This window comes from Penicillium riverlandense, assembly GCF_028828495.1.
Source record: "Penicillium riverlandense strain IBT 135883 chromosome Unknown utg000001l_segment0_segment0, whole genome shotgun sequence".
Lineage (NCBI taxonomy): Eukaryota > Fungi > Ascomycota > Eurotiomycetes > Eurotiales > Aspergillaceae > Penicillium > Penicillium riverlandense.
Window position 1 is genome coordinate 4,492,412 of NW_026643194.1, and position 19,043 is coordinate 4,511,454.

At 54.3% G+C, this 19,043-nt stretch overlaps 10 protein-coding genes across 10 annotated transcripts; 5 read left to right on the forward strand and 5 right to left on the reverse strand.

Moving 5' to 3' along the window:
* Positions 1-1,186: 1,186 nt before the first annotated feature.
* On the reverse strand, positions 1,187-1,811 carry N7474_001812 (uncharacterized protein; the record flags this gene model as incomplete). The annotated part of the gene is made up of 2 exons (XM_057193227.1): positions 1,187-1,352; positions 1,789-1,811. 2 exons carry the CDS (start codon positions 1,809-1,811, stop codon positions 1,187-1,189), a joined length of 189 nt encoding a protein of 62 aa, XP_057058180.1.
* Positions 1,812-2,193: 382 nt separating this feature from the next.
* On the reverse strand, positions 2,194-3,350 carry N7474_001813 (ATG3/ATG10 family protein; the record flags this gene model as incomplete). Its single annotated transcript, XM_057193228.1, has 2 exons — positions 2,194-2,740; positions 2,806-3,350. 2 exons carry the CDS (start codon positions 3,348-3,350, stop codon positions 2,194-2,196), a joined length of 1,092 nt encoding a protein of 363 aa, XP_057058181.1.
* Positions 3,351-3,891: 541 nt separating this feature from the next.
* Positions 3,892-4,829, reverse strand: N7474_001814 (putative cyclin; the record flags this gene model as incomplete). The annotated part of the gene is made up of 2 exons (XM_057193229.1): positions 3,892-4,521; positions 4,575-4,829. 2 exons carry the CDS (start codon positions 4,827-4,829, stop codon positions 3,892-3,894), a joined length of 885 nt encoding a protein of 294 aa, XP_057058182.1.
* A 219-nt stretch (positions 4,830-5,048) lies between these two features.
* On the forward strand, positions 5,049-6,452 carry N7474_001815 (uncharacterized protein; the record flags this gene model as incomplete). Its single annotated transcript, XM_057193230.1, has 1 exon — positions 5,049-6,452. The coding sequence occupies one exon, from the start codon at positions 5,049-5,051 to the stop codon at positions 6,450-6,452; it is 1,404 nt and encodes a 467-aa protein (XP_057058183.1).
* Positions 6,453-6,974: 522 nt separating this feature from the next.
* Positions 6,975-8,666, forward strand: N7474_001816 (translocon subunit SEC61; the record flags this gene model as incomplete). The annotated part of the gene is made up of 5 exons (XM_057193231.1): positions 6,975-6,984; positions 7,080-7,180; positions 7,234-7,401; positions 7,458-8,533; positions 8,585-8,666. 5 exons carry the CDS (start codon positions 6,975-6,977, stop codon positions 8,664-8,666), a joined length of 1,437 nt encoding a protein of 478 aa, XP_057058184.1.
* A 636-nt stretch (positions 8,667-9,302) lies between these two features.
* On the reverse strand, positions 9,303-10,732 carry N7474_001817 (bifunctional ornithine acetyltransferase/N-acetylglutamate synthase; the record flags this gene model as incomplete). Its single annotated transcript, XM_057193232.1, has 2 exons — positions 9,303-10,212; positions 10,278-10,732. 2 exons carry the CDS (start codon positions 10,730-10,732, stop codon positions 9,303-9,305), a joined length of 1,365 nt encoding a protein of 454 aa, XP_057058185.1.
* A 595-nt stretch (positions 10,733-11,327) lies between these two features.
* Positions 11,328-13,019, forward strand: N7474_001818 (origin recognition complex subunit 2; the record flags this gene model as incomplete). The annotated part of the gene is made up of 1 exon (XM_057193233.1): positions 11,328-13,019. One exon carries the CDS (start codon positions 11,328-11,330, stop codon positions 13,017-13,019), a length of 1,692 nt encoding a protein of 563 aa, XP_057058186.1.
* Positions 13,020-13,121: 102 nt separating this feature from the next.
* On the reverse strand, positions 13,122-13,733 carry N7474_001819 (uncharacterized protein; the record flags this gene model as incomplete). The annotated part of the gene is made up of 2 exons (XM_057193234.1): positions 13,122-13,274; positions 13,458-13,733. 2 exons carry the CDS (start codon positions 13,731-13,733, stop codon positions 13,122-13,124), a joined length of 429 nt encoding a protein of 142 aa, XP_057058187.1.
* A 428-nt stretch (positions 13,734-14,161) lies between these two features.
* On the forward strand, positions 14,162-15,211 carry N7474_001820 (pyridoxal 5'-phosphate synthase subunit PdxS; the record flags this gene model as incomplete). The annotated part of the gene is made up of 2 exons (XM_057193235.1): positions 14,162-14,266; positions 14,324-15,211. The coding sequence occupies 2 exons, from the start codon at positions 14,162-14,164 to the stop codon at positions 15,209-15,211; spliced, it is 993 nt and encodes a 330-aa protein (XP_057058188.1).
* A 422-nt stretch (positions 15,212-15,633) lies between these two features.
* N7474_001821 (seipin co-factor family protein) lies at positions 15,634-16,404 on the forward strand (the record flags this gene model as incomplete). The annotated part of the gene is made up of 1 exon (XM_057193236.1): positions 15,634-16,404. The coding sequence occupies one exon, from the start codon at positions 15,634-15,636 to the stop codon at positions 16,402-16,404; it is 771 nt and encodes a 256-aa protein (XP_057058189.1).
* Between the last annotated feature and the right edge of the window lie 2,639 nt (positions 16,405-19,043).

The window sequence follows — 19,043 nt, forward strand, 5'->3', positions numbered from 1 at the left end:
ACTTTTTCTTTTAATGTTCGCCGCGATGTCTCGCTGGTCGACTACAGATACCTGTTCCGAGTCCGTGTATGAGGGCTATGCTTATTGGGAGAAGGTTGAATCATTGAAATACGGCGTCCGGGCGTGCGTGTGCACATTCGGTTTTGGTTTACTTTACATTTTTTTGCATTCGTTAGGTTTAAATGTTCTTCATCAGCCTATTGACAAATCATCTTCGATGTTTACATACAACAAAGTAGTGAATCATCTCCTGCGCTTCCCTTTTTGTCTTCCTTGCCAGTCGAACACAGCCTCGAACATAGCCTCGAAATGAAGGCCAAGCCGCGATGCACTTCGGAGGAGGGTCTAAATGGCATCCGAGACGCTTACGGAGTAGTATTCTGGTGTTTTCAGTGGTGCACACAAAGAAGGGATTGCACTTGCTCGTATTCGAATGATTATTTTTGTAGTTCCACTCGTATTATCCCGCGATCGCCATATAAGCGGCTGGGGTCCGGCCCTGGGGGCTAGGGTATACTGTACCTATCATTGGCTGCGATAGCCTCTATCCATGCCATTTCTCGTATTGTCTCGCCAAGCCAACGTCGATCATTTACACGAGCCTCGAACTACGCTTATTCTAATCTTCCACACTGGAAATGAATGACCTTGGCACTCGGAGACGGAGGAATTCACGACTAGACCTCCGCAGTATATATATACATTGAACTGTCCTCACCCACGCCTCCGTTGTCAAGCTCTTTCTTTGAAAAATCCCACTGGATTACCTATACCTACTATCAGTGTCAATTGTTCTTATATCAGATCATCCCCACTCAGCCAATATGCAAAGCCTCCTTTCCCTCTTCGCGATCGTGTCACTCACATCCGCCACGGGCGTCAGTCCACTCTTTCCCCGTCAAAGCGGCAGTTACGTGCCCTGCTCCCAGCAGGTGGGAGTGACGGCTTGTGGCAGCGAATATTACTGCATCCCTGACAGTTATACATGTTGCCCTGATGGCTCAGGCGGCTGCCCACCCACAGAGTACTGCGGCGTCGGAAGCAATGGGGAATATGGTTGCTGTCCAAATGGAGAGACCTGCACTGGAGATGGCGGCGCTTCGACTGGACTGGGCGTTGCAAGCCAGACTGCGCCTGCTGCACCACCGTCCTCATATGGTCCTGCTCCTGAACCAACATCCACGCCTTATGTTCCACCTCCATCCTCGCCATCCTCGCCATCCTCGCCATCCTCCCCATCCTGGCCAGATTCGCCAGCTCCTATTTCTACCGATGGTGCGTCTACAAACCAGTTGGCCTTGAGTGAGATGTCAATCCTCGGTTCCTTTTTGATCGGGTTACTTCCTGCGTTCCTGGGCTAGGATTTGAGAGCATTTTATCCTAGCATGAGTGATCTATTGCGTTGTCTGCGCCTCTCTCTTGATGATTTTATCTCTTATCCCCAATGTGTCTACAAATGTCTGTTTGAATGATGGTGAATTCACCTGTTCGATGTAGCCTACTCTACTGTCCTATACCCACCGCTGGTCAGAGCTGAAACAGATCCTCTTCATAATATGTACTTTCCTCTCAGGACATCGTTGCGTATTCCTAGTAACCATCGCGGGCTTCCATGATTTGTCCGTAAGAACCAGATGACGTGTTGCTAGGGAACATACTATATTTCTAAACAATCTGAACATACATACTTTGAGGGCGTACCATCACCAGAGACTTGTCGGTGAATAAGATGAGGGGTAGACACTAAGATACGTCAAACAATATTCCTGTCTATCCCTCGCGTCAAACCCGGGGAAGACGATCTCCCGCATTCTGGGTGGTTTGACGCTGATCGACGGACGCGGGGGATATGATATGCACGAAGGAATAGTGCCATGTCGTGTTCTTACAATGTGACAGGTCCATGCAGCAAGTAGAGGGGCTTTATACTGACTGTGCTTTACTTCAATAATTCTGGCAGCAAGTCTTTCGAGTAACATGACAGGAAAGTGGGCAGGCTGTGCAACACCGAAGATAGATAGTGGGAGTGTTGCCACGCAGTAATCAAAAGAAAAGAGAAAAACAAACAGCAGCCAGAATAATAGCAAGATCAACGCCAGGTCATGTCATGTCATATCATGCATATCGATCACATCCCTTTCCCAAAATCCAAATCTCCAACTGTAAATCCAAATACCAAAGGAAAGAAAAGTCTTATACTCCCATGGTGAAATCATGCTCAATGCCGGGAGTCACGCTGGCGATGAACTTGAGGAAGACAACCAGATACTGATCCACGCGGATAGCGACCTGCTCCTCTTCGTCACGCTGGAGAACCTCCCACTCATCGCCACCAGGCTGGGTCTGTTGTTGCTCGCCAAGCGACAAGGCATTCGTGTCATCGACTAGACCCTCCAAACCGCTACTCCCCGCCGCACGCAAGACGCGATCCGCCTCTTCGCGCGACTGGGTCTGCTTCAGCTTTTCCCGACGAAGCTTGAGCGCCGCGTCTGCGCGATCGAGGAGCGTTTTCATGACGGAGGCGTGCCGGCATGGGTGGACGGTGGCCATCTTCACGCTACCGTCGAACCAGGGGAAGTCTTCTAGCGTCACGGTCTTGTCCTTGTAGTCGCCGACAATGTCTTCCATCATCAGGTGTGGTGGGAGGGGTTCCGATGGTGACAGGTACCCGGACAGATAGAGGCGCGGCGTGCGGTAGAAGTTTGAGTATGTGATGTAGAGGGTGTAGGTGCGAAGGGGTCTAGAAGAGCGTGCATGCCTCAGTGAGAGAAGAGATGGGATGGGATGAAATGGGAGGTAACTTACTGCGTCGTGCCCGAGCCTCCAGCGGGTTCCCGGATGATGGCCTCATCGTCATCGTCATCATCTTCCATATCAGGGATCTCGTCCTCATCCTCCTGCTCGCCCAGATTCCCGGACTCGTTGATGGTGCGCACATCCCGGATATTCGCCGCCTGGTCCCCAGCCAGATCACGCCCGCCGCCTGTTCGGAGCCAGCCGTCTTCATCGCCACCAGTGGCACCTTCTTCCCCTTCTACCCCACCGGAGAGCATGTCCCGCACGATCTCATCGTCGTGGCCGGCATCGCCCGCGAAGTTGTCGTTCAGCCGCCGGTGGCACGGCACCCCGCGCGTTACGAGGAACTGTTTCCCCGCGGGCAGGTAGGATACTCGCTTGGCTTCAGAGGAGGCGTCGGCCCAGGACCAGGTGGGGAACTTGTAGACGAGGTAGTCGCCTGCCAGGACGAACTCTTCTGGGGTGATTTGGCCGGTCGACCGGAAGGTGGAGGTGCGTGAGACTGGGGCTAGACGGTCTCGCCAGGTGGATAGTGTGGAATGCAGGATATTCATGATGATGGTGGTGTAAGAGTGTAGGAATAACTCATCAATGTGGGAGTTGACAAAAGACAAAAGAAGGTGGAACTTGAACTAGAGGGGGAGCTCACGCGGGGCGATCATGTGCTTGCTTATCAGTGACATAACCAGAGTAAACGCGTAACTATATGTAGTATGGTATCATGTCTATTATGTCCGTTATTTCTCTTATGTCTATTACTTATTATGTCTATTAGGAGTTGTATTTCTCTCGATCTATCTTTCGATCTCCTCCGACGTCGTGTTGGCAAGAGTATACAATTCACTCTCAAGTAGGGTCTAGTTGACCTTGGGGTCAGATGGCTCCATGGGAACAATGACAAGATTAGCAAAAACACGAACCAAGTTCCCAACCCCCCTTTATTTGTTAAGGATGGCGTACGTTTGAAACCCAGAGAAAGAGAAGTCTTAGATCCATTTTTGGCGCCGGATTTACAGTAACCTAACGTGGTGATGAAGTATGTGTAGTGTGTAGTATGGTATCATGTCTATTATGCCTATTATTCTATTATGTCTATTAGGAGTTAGATTTCCTGATTTCAGATTCCACCTCTTCAACCACCATCGGAATGCCCTGATCCCGCCATCGCTCCTTCTCCGAGCGCATAAAGCCCTCTGTACTCTTCATAGCCACAACCAGAAACCCAAGCTCTTCACGATCCACATCAAAAACCTCCCACCACTCGCCATCGACCAGCTTCACGCCTTCTTCACGCGAAGCCAGATAGATCGCCGCCACCGCCAATGCATTCGGCTGATGCGTGACGTACAGTAGTTGCGGCGAGAGCAGCGAGGCGTTCAGATGCTGGATCACCCGCCGGGACACGGCCGGCCGCGCTGCGCCCAGCGTTTGGAGGTAGGTCAGTGCGATAGTATGTGGTAGCGCGACATGGGTGTCGAAGCCCAGGGTGCGGAGGATGACGGATTCGATGCGTAGGAGGACCAGGCGCGCGGACTGGTAGCCGCCTTCGGAGAGAATGTAGGTTTCTGGTGCGGGTGGTTGGGCTGGGGCCCCGCGCGGATTCACGAACCAGAGCGGGGAGGCATCGCGGGAGAGGAGAAGGTGGTAGACGTTGAGTACGGAGCGCGGGGAGGCTGGTTGGAAGGAAAGCTTGGCTGAGAGGTAGAGGGCGGCGGCGGAGACATCCTGGAATCGGGCGTTAGCGGGAATACTAGATCGATAAGAAGATCATGTTTTACCTTGACGGAGTAAATGCGCAGACTGCCTCCGTCTGCTCCCAGCCAGAACCGGGTGAAGGTCACGATTGCTTGGGCGATGACGTCCTGCGACAGGCGCAACAGCACGCCGGCGGTTTGGGTGAGCTGGGCCCCGGCGCAGCGGACGGAGGTCTCGAGGTCGGAGGGAACTCCATCGAGAGACGATGATGAATTGGAAAGTTGATCCGGGGTGGCGAGGGCGTTGGATAGATGCTTCAGCCCTGTGGTGGGTGCCATGATGCTGGTCGGTAAAAAGAGAACGTGGGAGTTGCTTGAATGTGGAGTCTTTCTTCAGCCACCACGATTTCATCGTTGATCCCCGTAAGCTGGTTCCAGCCTCTCCATTATTTTTGTTTTTTCTACCCTCGCATCTCCCAGATCGACCGTATTGTACATATTTGTCCATCTTTCGTACATTCCAAGATTGTGTCACACATTCCCCTTCTCTCACGCAGGATGGCCGCCCCTTCGTCTCCTCGGCCTGTCAGCCTACATTCCGATGAAGCTCCCCGGCAGCCTTGCCCAACCGCCCCTGTTCCCTCCTTGGCCCCAGAGTCGATCCCTTCTGGCCCTTCTCCAGATAGTGCCCGTTATTTCCAGAGTCCCCCGTCTCGACACCGTCGAGTAAACACCGAATACATTCCCCGAGCACCTCTATTCGAACAGGGACTGGACGCGTCCCGGGAAGATCAATCCGCCCACAGCCCATTCCCACCACTGTCCTGGACAGACACCCTCAACAAACGGAAAGCGAGAGTTTTGTCGGATTGGTTTCAGGGGAAATCCGAGTCGGTGGACTTGGGGAACAGCAAGCTGCGCGCCGAGGGGATCACACCGGACCGGACCACAACCATGGACGCTACCCGTCTCACCCCGAGCTCCACGCTATCTCGAAAGAAGTCGGTCTCTCCTACGCGTCGGTTCTCATTCTTTGGCCTGCGCCGACAATCAGAAGTCAAGCCAGGACTCCCCGCGCCCGTGGACGATGAATTCCTCAACCTCGATATTGACGAGGCCCTCGCGCCAGACACGAACCCGGCGAGCAGCGAGGCCGCATTAGACTCCCTGCGGGACCAGGCCGACTCGGTGATCCGGCGGATGCAGGAGGCATACAAGCAGCGCACGCTCGCCTTGCACCAGGGCCTCATCGACAAGAACGAGAAGCAGGACGAGCTCGTCGAGTCTCGCGCGCTGGTCGAGCACTTGAGGGTGCAGCTGGATGGGATGGCCTCCAAGGCCTTGGAGCAGGAGAAAGCCATGCAGGCCATGGCGGAGGAACTGGAGGAGGAGAGACTTCTCCGGCAACAACAAGACCAACAACAAGACGCCACGCCGAGCACTACCCGGACGCGGACACAGTCCACCGACGACGACATTCCTTCCATCGCCCTTCAAACCCCTCAGCGCGGCGGGAAACGCGCCAGCCACGGTACCTTCACGAGCGACTCTGGGTTTGAGTCGGGGGACAATGAGAGTGTCGCCGACAGCATCTTCTCTCAACGCGAGGGGATCGACTCCCCGCCTTCTACGCTGGTGGCACCGTCGCCGAATATGTCGCAGATTGCTCTGCCTATACCTAAACCTGTCACATCCGCGGCTGCACCAGCTCCGGCACCAGCACCATCACCCACCCCAGCACCCACACGCGCCTCGGCTTACGACCGCGTGAAAGGATTTGCCTCGACGCGACTCGGGAATTTGTCTGGCTATTCATCCCAGTGTGGCATTTGTCATGGCGTTCCAGTTTCCGAGGCCTGGAGTGTCATGGGCGTGCTCAAGGATGAGAACCGGGGTCTGAAGATGCGGTTAGGCGAACTCGAGCTGGTGATTGACGACTGTTTGAGTATGGTTGGGCCCTGAGCAGGACTCGGAGTATACCCGGTAGTTATAGCATACATCCTCGTTATCAACTAATGAATAGAGTGCATTTTGGTCATCACTATACTACATAGATCGTAGTGTGGGGATAGCTCCTTTCCCAGTTCGTTAGGGCACCTGGCCCCCGACTCTGGACTTGCACCCGAGTCTGTCTGTCGGGAGAATGGTAGTCAATCGGATTAGTCCCTGGTCATTCTTCCCTCTGTTCATGATCATCGATTGTGTTGAGTCAAATAGGAGTCAATAGTTCCCTAGTTAACTAATCATTGTGTGTCCAGAGGGCAGGCGAACAAGTGTCCTTAGCGCCGACCGGAAAAAGTGGCCAGCGAACAACTTCCCTTCTCTTCCTCTCTCTTCCCCCCAACTCTTCCCCAACCTTTCCCTCCCACATTCCCTTTCTTCTCCTTCCCTTCCCTTCAATTCCTTCCTCTCCTTTTGCTGGTATCTCCAGCATCTTCCTCCCCTTTTTTTTCTTGTTTGTCGCATTGAGGGAGGACTGTCACCATGAGCGGCCGTGAGTTCCCCCAGCCCTGTTGTCGCACCCACCGCACACGCGATCGCGACCATTCATCAATTGGGGCCCAGCTCAATGCTAACAACACCCACTAGTTCGCTTCCTTGACTTGATCAAGCCCTTCACGCCCCTCCTTCCGGAGGTGGCAGCTCCTGAGACCAAGGTGCCCTTCAACCAGAAGTTGATGTGGACGGGCGTACGTTGTGTTTTCTGGCGCGGAAAAATACTCGCGGGACTGACGCATTGCAGTTGACTCTCCTGATTTTCTTGGTCATGAGCCAGATGCCGCTATATGGCATTGTTTCCTCCGACACCTCCGACCCCCTGTACTGGCTTCGGATGATGCTGGCCTCCAACCGGGGTACCCTGATGGAGCTGGGTATCACCCCTATCATCTCCTCCGGCATGGTGTTCCAGGTAGGTCATCACCAACCTCATGAGCCGGCATGTACTTATATCCTGTTTCTTGCTAGCTCCTTGCCGGTACCCACCTCATCGATGTCAACCTGGACCTCAAGACCGACCGTGAGCTGTACCAGACTGCCCAGAAGCTGTTTGCCATCATCATATCCTTCGGCCAGGCCTGCGTCTACGTCCTGACTGGCCTCTACGGCCAGCCCAGTGACCTGGGTGCTGGTATCTGTGTTCTCCTGATCGTTCAGCTGGTGGTGGCTGGTTTGGTGGCCATCCTCCTGGATGAGCTGCTCCAGAAAGGCTACGGTCTCGGCAGCGGTATCTCGCTCTTCATTGCCACCAATATCTGCGAGTCGATTGTCTGGAAGGCCTTCTCCCCCACGACCATCAACACCGGCCGTGGCCCCGAGTTCGAGGGCGCCATCATCGCCCTGTTCCACCTGCTGCTGACCTGGCCCGACAAGCAGCGTGCCCTGTACGAGGCCTTCTACCGCCAGAACCTGCCCAACGTGATGAACCTGCTGGCAACCCTGGCTGTCTTCGCCGCGGTCATCTACCTGCAGGGCTTCCGTGTTGAGATCCCCGTCAAGTCCTCGCGCCAGCGTGGCATGCGCGGCTCTTACCCCGTCCGCCTCTTCTACACCTCGAACATGCCGATCATGCTCCAGTCCGCTCTGTCCTCCAACGTCTTCCTGATCAGCCAGATGCTGTACTCGCGCTTCTCGGACAACCTGCTGGTGAAGCTTCTCGGAGTCTGGGAGCCCCGTGAGGGTTCTGCCCAGCTCTACGCTTCGTCGGGCATTGCCTACTACATGTCGCCCCCGCTGAACTTCAAGGAGGCCATCCTGGACCCCATCCACACGGCCATCTACCTCAGCTTCATGCTGGTTGCCTGTGCGCTGTTCTCCAAGACCTGGATTGAGGTCTCGGGCTCCGCTCCCCGTGACGTGGCCAAGCAGCTCAAGGATCAGGGCCTGGTCATGTCCGGCCACCGTGAGCAGAGCATGTACAAGGAGCTCAAGCGCATTATTCCCACAGCTGCCGCCTTCGGCGGTGCCTGCATTGGTGCTTTGTCTGTTGCCTCCGACCTCCTCGGAGCTCTGGGTAGCGGCACGGGTATCCTGCTCGCTGTCACGTAAGTCTCTCCCCTCCATCTTCTAGACCCATACACTAACTGTCCTTCCAGCATCATCTACGGATACTTCGAAATTGCTGCCCGCGAGGGTGACATCGGCTCGGGCCTGAAGGGTCTGGTGCCCGGCAGCTAAACGGATCACAAAACCTGCTTCTATTTCCACAAGCAGCATTTCGAGGAGACTGTTCCCTTGCAGTTCCCTCGCAATGTCTTCGTTTAGTGTTTGTTTTTTCGTTGCTTCGTCCTTTAACTTTTTCCTCCCGCTCTTCGCTTGACTGATGCCGTTTGGGCTGACCGGATTGGTATTGGTATGCTGTTTGTTTGTTGGCTAGCCGTGAGAATGATGATGTTCTCCGGCTGGTGGATTAGCATTGGCGCCAACAACACGTCCACACGCTCTTCCCTGCATTTTCGGCGGACCGGTGTATGAGTACTTCGCACGGGCAAGTGGTACTGTGTGGTTGGTGGTGAAGGCGAGGGTCTGGTGGGAGGCAGGCGTTCAGCTCAGGTCTCTTGTTCCCGCTAGGTTCGAGAGCGCCCTGTTCAACAGGGAGTCCTGTAATCATATATTTTCAAAAAGCCAAATAAATCTACTTTGCCGTGATTCTGTCCTTTAGCCGGTGATGGGTAGGTATACATAGCTATGCTTCTTATTGTCAGTAAATGCTTTCTTTCTATATGCCAAATGTCTCCCTTCAGCCCGTATCCTAAAGCCTACCCGGATATTCTCCTCCAGATCCAGATCAAGTCCGGTAATCCCCATTGATAGTCACATATTCATGACTGAAATCACAAAACCAATAGACCGCATCCTCGCCACCACACCCAGCAGCACCCATCTCCCCCCACCAAGATCAACCTCGATCTCCAAGTCCTCATTCTGGAGAATAGCACTCGCGCGCTCCTCATCCACCACCTCAGGCTCCCCACCAACCAGCAACCGGAGCGGAGGACTGCCATCAACAGGCCGGAAACTAACAGACGTCCGCTCAGGCACGACAACCCCATCGCGCACGCCCTGCGTGTATCCAACCGCGCACAGAATCCGGCCCCAGTTGGCGTCGCGGCCGTACAGCGCTGTTTTGACAAGCGGGCTGCGGGCGATGGTGGAGGCGATTGCGCGAGCGGAGTCGTAGTCTGGGCTGTTGCGCACGCGCACGGTTACGAACTTGGTCGCGCCTTCACCGTCGCGGACGACGAGTTGGGAGAGTTCTTGTGCGAAGGAGGTGAATACTTCCTGGAGGGCGCTGTAGTCGGCGCTTGGTTGTGCAGAGGGTGATGCGGGTGCTTGGACGGTCTTGCCGCCGGCAGCGCCGTTGGCTAGCACGGCGACGGTGTCGTTCGTGCTCGTATCGCCGTCGATGGAGATCGAGTTGAAGGAGCGCGAGACTGCATGTTTCAGGAGGGACTGCAGTGCCGTGGGCGAGACGGCTGCGTCAGTGCAGAGCACGCCTAGCAAAGTGGCCATGTTCGGGTGGATCATCCCTGCGCCTTTGGTCATGCCTGCTAGGCGGTAGGTGCGCTCTGGCGCGGAGGGGAGCGTGAACGTGCGCGAGACCAGCTTCGGGAAGGTGTCTGTTGTGCAGATGGCGCGCGCGGTGGTCAGCCAGGCCTCGTGGGTGGAGGCGAGGTTGGCGTGGGCTGTGGGGATGCGGTCCAGGATCTTGGAGATGGGGAGTCTATAAATCAAAGTCAGTCCGTCAATCGTCCTCTCTTTCTTCCTTTGAGGAAGTATAGAACCCACCGCTGTCCAATGACGCCCGTACTCATCACCAACGAACTATCTCCTTCAACCCCACTACACTCATCCACCTTCCTCCCCATCGAGACCGCATCCTCCAACCCTCCCTTCCCTGTAACCGCATTCGCGCACCCAGAATTGATAACCACAGCCCTGATGCCCTCTCCCTTCCGACTGCGCAGCGTCTCCCGACTAACCTGCACCGGCGCCGCCTGGAACTTGTTGGTAGTGAACACCGCCGCAGCGGAACAGGGCGTCTCGGAGGCAATGAGCGCCAGGTCCGGGAAGCGGGTGTTGGATGCCTTGACGCCGACGTGAGTGCCGGAGACCAAGAAGCCTTGTGGGTAGGTGCCAGTTGTGGGGATGTAGCGCTGCTTCGAGGCTGGGATGGCCATGTCGGCTGGTGCGGAGTAGCTCCGTACTTGGGTTTTGATGAGGCGGGTGAAGGAGGCTGCCATTGTGGCAGAGGAGGGGTGGCAGGCCATTTTTGAGGGAGAAGAAGAACCGCTGGGGGTTCAATGGCGGCTTTATGCCCGGCGGAGGAGGAATTGGTGAGTCACGAGGGAAGCGAGAATTGAATGGATGGAGAGATTGCGGCTTATCTGATGGAGAGGGTCACGTGGATCTCAGTCTATTCGTCCTTGGTTAACACGCTCGATTCCCGTGGATTCTGAGAATAGCCGAATATAATATTTACTATGGTAAATAATCATCGACTATACCCTTATAGCGGACGAACACATTTGAAGCTGATGTTGCGGCTGATTATTAGTGGAGTCGGAGAAACCAATCGGTTCGTTGATCAAGCAACACATCAACACAACTTGACTTGAGTAACTCACCTGAACGAACTGCACCCTGTCTGGCACATTCTTCTTCCCGAATCGATCGCTCCACCAGTCCACCCTGCACTGGCCAGATCAGCTCTGAGACGCCTGCCAGGCACCGCCGCCCCTTGCGTCGCTCCCCCTACACACATTCTCCGGATCGGACTGATGGTATTGTTGACTCCCTCTCCTTCTGACCTTTCTGTCCTCTGACTCGCCCGTCACCATGAAGCGTAAACGTTCAGATTCCGGTCTAGAAGAGGACCACCCGGCCGCCTCAACCCCGAAGAGGCCGCGGCGGTCCGCTCTGGTGCCGGCCAATGGCGCCCTGAACGGCGCGCCTAACGGCGATGCCCCCTACGAACTCCCACCATCGCAAGGACAGTCGACACCCAAGAAGGCCAATGGGGTAGCAGCGACGCCATTAAAAGAGTCTGGCCTGAAGACGCCTACCCACAAATCCAAGGCCCGCGGACTGTTTGCTACGCCTACAAAACCAAAGTCTGCCAACGCCGCTCCGACGCCCTCCCGTGTTAGGAATGCAGACCGATCTGCAAAGAAGAAGAGCGCACGGGTCCTGTTTGAGCCGGACGAGGATGGAGAATGGGATGGTTCGGAGCGGCTTGCAGAGGAGATTCTTCAGGACGACGATGACGAGCCAGAGGCAGACCAGGCCGTGGAGAGCGTGGAAGCCGGAGAAGAGACGGCAGAACAGCCACCCGAAAAGGAGAAAAAGGGCCCGAAGCGTCGCGCTGGACGACCCAAGGGCGCAAAGAATAAACGGTCCCCAACGCCCGAGGGCGAGCTGCCGGCCCATGAGCGGTATTTCTTCCAGAACCGGGCTGGTCCCATGAAGACGTCCAACACGACACTCAACAAAGTGCCGCTGTTGACACACGAGGAGTATTTTGAGAAACTGAGACAGTACCGCGATCCTTGCAGGGATGAAAAGGACTATCTACGTGCGCTGCACCACCGGTCCTTCCCGCAGTGGGCGTTCGAGTTCGAGGAAGGGTTTAATATCTGCTTGTTTGGATATGGATCGAAGAGAAAACTTGTGCAGCAGTTCGCCGACTGGATATATCAACGTGGCGCCAGGTCTACTCCGGCTATCGTCATTGTCAATGGCTACACACCCGGCATAGCGATCCGGTCGATATTCGCAACCATCGCCTCCGCCGTCATGGGCGATGACCTGCCTTCCAAGCTCGGTGCCCAACCAACCGAGGTACTGGAGCTGCTCCAATCGGCGCTCAAGTCCCGTCCGGCAGAAGACCCGGTGACTGTGCTGATCAACTCGGTCGACGCGCCACCGCTACGGCGCGCAACGAACCAAGCCCTCCTCGCGCGTCTGGCCGCCACCCCGGGCATCCGCATTCTCGTCACGGCCGACACGCCCAACTTCCCGCTCATGTGGGACATCAGCCTGCGCGACCAGTTCAACCTCGTCTTCCACGACTGCACGACGTTCGCCCCCTTCACCACAGAAACCGACGTCGTCGAAGAAGTCCATGCCCTGCTAGGCCGAAAGGGTCGCCGCGTCGGCGGCAAAGAGGGTGTTGGCTTCGTGCTGAAGAGTCTCCCGGAGAATGCCCGGAACCTATACCGCCTCCTACTAACCGAGTTGCTCTCGGTGATTGACGAAGACGGGCACCAATCGGACGACGAGTCTCCCACTGATGCTGCAGCAGACATCAAGCAACACAACGAGACAGGTATCGAGTTCCGCATGCTCTACCAGAAAGCGACAGAGGAGTTCATCGCCTCGTCCGAGATGATGTTCCGGACACTGTTGAAGGAGTTCCACGATCACCAGATGATCACGTCGCGCATGGATGCGAGCGGCATGGAGATCCTGGGCGTGCCCCTGTCCCGCGACGAGATGGAGGGCGTGCTGGAGGATCTGGTTCTGGCCTAGGACGAGCAGGACTGGACTACCGACAAGAGAATTTCATGATACCCCTGTAATTTTATCCACTTCCTCTACCTATATTATACTTATATTATCCCTCTTCCGCACCTAAAACTGCGCAAACGCAGCCAGTGCCATCACCGTCCCGAAACTCATCTTGAACGGCCGGTGTTCCGACATCGCGCGCCGCAGGTCGACCTTCTTGACGTACTTTTGCATGCGGTTGATGGGGAGGATATTGTACCCTTTGGAGGCAGCCCACTGTTAAGTAGTTACGACGTTAGTTTCAAGTCAGCAAATCACGCACCACCTTCCCTCTCCGTCCGGGCTGGTGGTGATTACCTCTACAAGAACAATCCCCATCCCCAGCACAACAACCAACACCCTCGAAAATGCACGTAGTCCAACACCCGCCACCAGCCCCAACACGCTCCCCAAACTAACCTGCCGCATCGTCTGCGCGGACAAGAATCCCGCAAAGATAGATGACCGGCTCGTAGTCTGTGTGGTGCCCTGCTTCTGCAGGATGGGATCGTTGGCATGTACGGCCCAACCGTTGTCCGGGTTTGTCTGCGTGTCCGGCCGGGAGTACGGCGCGGTGTACTGGCATTGCATCGGTGCGGCGCGGAAGGGGGAGTATGGGTGGAGGTGTAAGGTTGTTGCGGCGGAGAGACCGATAGTGAGACCGAGGCCGAGGCGGGCGATTGAAGGGAGAGGCATTCTGTTAGGGCGGTTTGTTTGACTGATTCAATTGATCGATGGAAGGGGAATGGGGTAGGGGAAAGGAGAGCTTCTATCCCCTGTAGTTCGATCAAGAAAGCGTGACGTCATTTGACCATTGCCAATGTTATTACATAAGTACCTTGATATAATCACGGAGGAACTATAATCCCAGAACAGTACCGTACACCGTTCCGCCATTTTCGAAGCGGGAAACTCGACGGGAAACTCCAAATCGGAGGAACGATAATGAGGGCTCCGACCCTGATTGGCGGCAGAAAATATTGGCGGGGAAGTTTAATGTTTCCTCAGTTATCCTTGCCAGGTTGACTCACTTTTGCTCTTTTCTTCATCTTCACTTTACTCTTTCGTTCCTTTCTTCCGTTCTTCCTCCCTCTCCCTTCCCTTCTTCCTTTATCTCCATCACAATGGCTGCTACCAATGGCACCCCCGCCAACGACTTCACCGTCAAGGCCGGCCTAGCCCAGATGTTGAAGGGTGGCGTGATCATGGACGTGGTCAATGCCGAGCAGGTGGGTGACTCAATGCCGTGGATGGAATCTCCAGACTAACAGCGTGACTCTCTCCAGGCCCGCATTGCTGAAGAAGCCGGTGCCGCCGCCGTCATGGCGCTCGAGCGGGTCCCGGCCGATATCCGCGTCCAGGGCGGCGTGGCGCGCATGTCGGACCCTAGCATGATCAAGGAGATCATGGAGGCTGTGACCATCCCCGTGATGGCCAAGGCTCGCATTGGCCACTTTGTTGAGTGTCAGGTGGGTGATCCTCAGAGTGGAAGTGAAGGGTTAAAGATCAAAGACAAAAGACTAACACGGCGGGCACCGACACAGATCCTCGAGTCCATCGGCGTCGACTACATCGACGAGTCAGAGGTACTCACCCCGGCCGACGACGTCTACCACGTCAGCAAGAGCGGCTTCAAAGCCCCCTTCGTCTGCGGATGCCGCAACCTTGGCGAAGCACTCCGCCGCATCTCCGAAGGCGCGGCCATGATCCGCACAAAGGGCGAAGCGGGCACCGGCGATGTCGTCGAAGCGGTGAAGCACATGCGCACCGTGAATGCGCAGATCTCCCGCGCGCGCGGCATCCTGCTTGCGAGCCAGGACCCAGAGCCCGAGCTGCGCGCCTTTGCGCGCGAGATCGAGGCCCCCTACGAACTTGTCCGCGAGTGTGCGGAGAAGGGCCGGCTGCCGGTGGTTAACTTTGCTGCTGGTGGTGTGGCTACCCCGGCTGATGCGGCGCTGATGATGCAGCTGGGCTGCGATGGGGTGTTTGTGGGATCGGGGATTTTCAAGTCGGGCGATGCGAAGAAGCGCGCTAGGGCGATTGTCCAGGCTGTTACGCACTACAAGGATCCCAAGGTGCTGGCGGAGGTTAGCCAGGGGTTGGGTGAGGCCATGGTCGGTATTAATGTGAAGTCGATGGCTGAGGGCGATAAGCTGGCGGGTCGCGGTTGGTAGACTTAAAAAGTTCACGGGTTCTTTGTATATGAGATGTGAATGGCATTACACTGTATGTAGATACTATGCCCGGAGTTCGTGTCCCTTCCGAGTCCCTTCCTTGTATATGCGATGTGAAGGGCAGTGCCCGCCTCCAAATACCAGGCCCTCGCCGTTCTCGCTGGCGGATATACTGTATCTACTCTCCCCGGAGTTCAGGTCCTTCACCGGGACCTGATAGGCCTCGAACGCCGAGATCCATACACCGAGATCGACGGATCGCCGAAGGCGGGAGTGGGCGATCACCGGAGCACGCTTGTGTATGATAGATACATGTATTAATGCCTGAGGCTGAAATGACCCCTATCTTATCAGCGAGTGGAGAGCTCTGTCCTCCCCTAGGTTCCATCACATCAACAACAACATCCACTCATATAGGCATGATGGCCACCCCCAACTCCCAATCCACAAACAGCATCTCCCAACCAACAACCTCCTTCCCCTTTCTCCCACCAGGAGATGACACAAAAACAACGACAGACTCTCACAGTCACAATGACGAAACCACCACCCCAACCACATCCAACAACAAGACAACGGATAACATCCACCAAACCCTAACGGCCCTCCTAACCCACCTCCCCACCCAAGCAACAGCCCTCCTCTCCACAACCCTCAGCCTCTGGGAACGCTACCCGCGCCTATCAACCTTCCTCCTAAGCCAAACCCTCTGCGCAACCTTCCCGCTCCTCCTCTTTGTCGTCGGCGCCACCGTGACAACGCTAACCGCCGCAATGATCGCGCTGATCGTCTTCGTCGACCTGTCGCAGCTGATCCTGATTCCGTCGCTGCTTCTGTCTTCGGTTTTTGCGACGGTGCTCTGGGCGTGGGGTTGGGCTGTGTTTTTTGGGGGGAGGTGGGTGCTTAGGCTTTGTTCTGGGGAAGAAAATGAGGGGCAGGATGGGGGAAGGGTTGAGTGGTGGGGGGGGAGGGGGGATGATGAGGAGGGTAGGGATAAGGAGAAGGAGAAGGAGAAGGGGAGGGACTATGTGAAGGAGTTTAAGGAGAAGGTTGAGCGCGAGGAGAAGGACAGGAAAATGCAAAGAGAGAAAGAAAAGGAGAAGGGTGGTTCTGTTGATCTTGCTGCTGGGACGCTCAAGAGTGAGCTGGAGGGTGTCCCGGAGAAAGATGTCGGCAAGCCGAGTGAGAAGTAAAGGACTGGATTTATATTTTATGAATTAATATCGATTCTCCTATAGTCGTTACGAAATTACTCTCAGAGACGAACTGCTCATCATTAATCATTACTTTCCAAGACTTTCCAAGTAATGGATGGAATATTCGTTTTCAAATAGTTGTGTTGTTTGTTAAAGCCGAGTTTTCTAGCTTCTCTCTCTAGGCTCAAATACATACATTGTATATCGAGATACTGCAGTGTAGATTTGTGCTACCGCGGGGCATAACGGCCTAACGCGTTGAATCATGGCTCATAGGAAGGATATGTCCCTGAAATTGGAACGCGTGGTCGTGCATGGATCGCGAAAGCTCTTCGAGTTATCGACTCCAGCGACCATGGCAAATGGAAGAAATTCAGCGGCCCGATGAGGTGAGTGCTTAGGTGTCCGCGTCCACCACCCTAACAGCTAGAACGCCTTTCTCTTACACTTCGTCAATACAACTCACTTCGGCTGGTTTCCTCCCCTTCTCGATCTCGCTCCTTCTCTGGTTTTTGTCGTCTCTTGTACCTCCCTTGACGTGTCCGTGCCGATCAGTTCCTGATCTCAACGTCGGGTCTGGCCGTAAGTGTCAATGTGAGCCGTTTTAAAAGACACATTCGAACATAAACTGTCAAACAATTTTTACATGCTCTTTATCAAGAGGTGGTGAAAGGCGCTTGAACATATAATATATACTTTCGAATCGGTACGTGAATAATGCAGCATGATATGGCTCGGTTTAAGAACCCTTATCCCCGCGTTGCAGCACAAAATTGGAGTATGCACATTGTTTTCTACTCTCACCCGGAATGTTTGGAGTATCTTACTTACTTTTATCACATTTCTGCAGCTCCCAGCATACCAATCCTCGTCCGAAAGTAAACCAGGGGAGCACAAGATTTCATACTGCCATCATATAAATCCCTCCCACCTATCCTTCGCGTCCGATACTTCATCGAGCATATTGAATCAGATCCAACGCGGCCCAGTAAGGTCGCTCTATGCAACTACGTATTTCAGTCAACATACCAGACAGCGATGTACAATCAGACAACGTTACAATGGACGACATTCCCACTCTGAACCGAAACCTTGTGGCTGAGCCACATACCGAATCCTTGCAGCTAGGCCTTCCGACCCTGGTACAACAAAATGCTGGGGTTACAACGACAGCACATACAAGAGCGGATTTCGGGTACAAGAAGGTCAGGCACTACTTGGTGCTTCAAGACTTAGTTCGTGTATCATTCTGATCTACTTATTCGGCCCGACCGTCTATATCAAGCTCTCGTACGTTACCTGACCGACAGGCGCTCTACCCAAATAAGTAGATCCTTAACAATCAACAAACATGTCCAAGTTTTCCACTTATATAATCCTTCTCTACGGTACATGAAAACTGCTACCAATAGCTCTCTACAATCTATACTTACTTGGTCGACGTTAGGTATCATCACCGCCGTTTCTGCCAACCTGTCGACCAAGGACTCTAATATCTTGAAGTGTACGGAATGGTGCATCGAAAATAATCTTGACCTGCATACGAAAGGCCCCTGTTATCAATGCGGCCCTTTGAAGAGGGTTGCCTCGAACCTGCTTTGCAACGGTAAATGCGTGGATTCTTCTACAGATCCAGACAACTGTGGGAAATGTGGAAACCAAGTGAGCATAATACTCCTATCGAGACTGATCTATATGCCATTGTCCACCTTTGCTAATTTGAAAATTGCCACGCAGTGTACGGATGGGCAGACGTGCGTGTCGGGTGCCTGCGGATGTCCAAACGGACAGTCACTATGTGGCACCGGCTCTGCCGCCGTATGTGTAGGTTATAATCCCGAGGCGATGGCGGTCCTTCCTTTTATCTCTATCTCTGACTGTTGTCCAACCGATAGTGTGAGGATGGCCAAACATGCACCGGCAACGGCATTTGCACGACATTCCAATCATGCTCAGCTATTACTACGGTCTGTGGGGAGAGTACTGACGATCCGTGTACGAGCCCCAGTACAGCCACCTGTCAGTGCCTTACTACATCAGAGGGTCCTTTATGCGTTGACATAAACGTTTCTTGTGCCGGTCAACCTGTGTGCTCTGACAGTTCAGATTGTGAGCCTGGTTACGTGTGTACTACGACCCCCTGCTGTGCCTCAACAATCTGTCTCGACGCTACGACGTGTGCGCTTCCAGACACTCCAGCAAGGATTTTCGGGAGGGTGTAATGGGCCAGGGCAGCCTTAGAATCACCTTTCAACACATGACCCAACCCCCTTCTCCCTGAGCTACTTTCCTCTTTCGTCAATTGTAATCGGCCTCACTGTTTTGAATCAAGTAGTCTCAGCTCTTCACAGATATATACACGATAAATTGAACCAAAATGCTACAATCGAGAAAAAGAGATTATAGGCAGGGAATATAAATGAATTTGAGGCCGGCTATTACTTCTCCGTAGACAGACAATTATCATAGATTCGAAAATTCAGGCTCAGAAGATAGCTTGCAGAATTTGCGACTGCTACAAAAAGAGTATCCAGTACTCTTCCTTCCCCTACTCCTCTTCCTGATGCTGCCGCTTCACTATATTTGAGACAATTACGGAGCCTATTGACATAATGTAGATATTTGAACTCAATGCT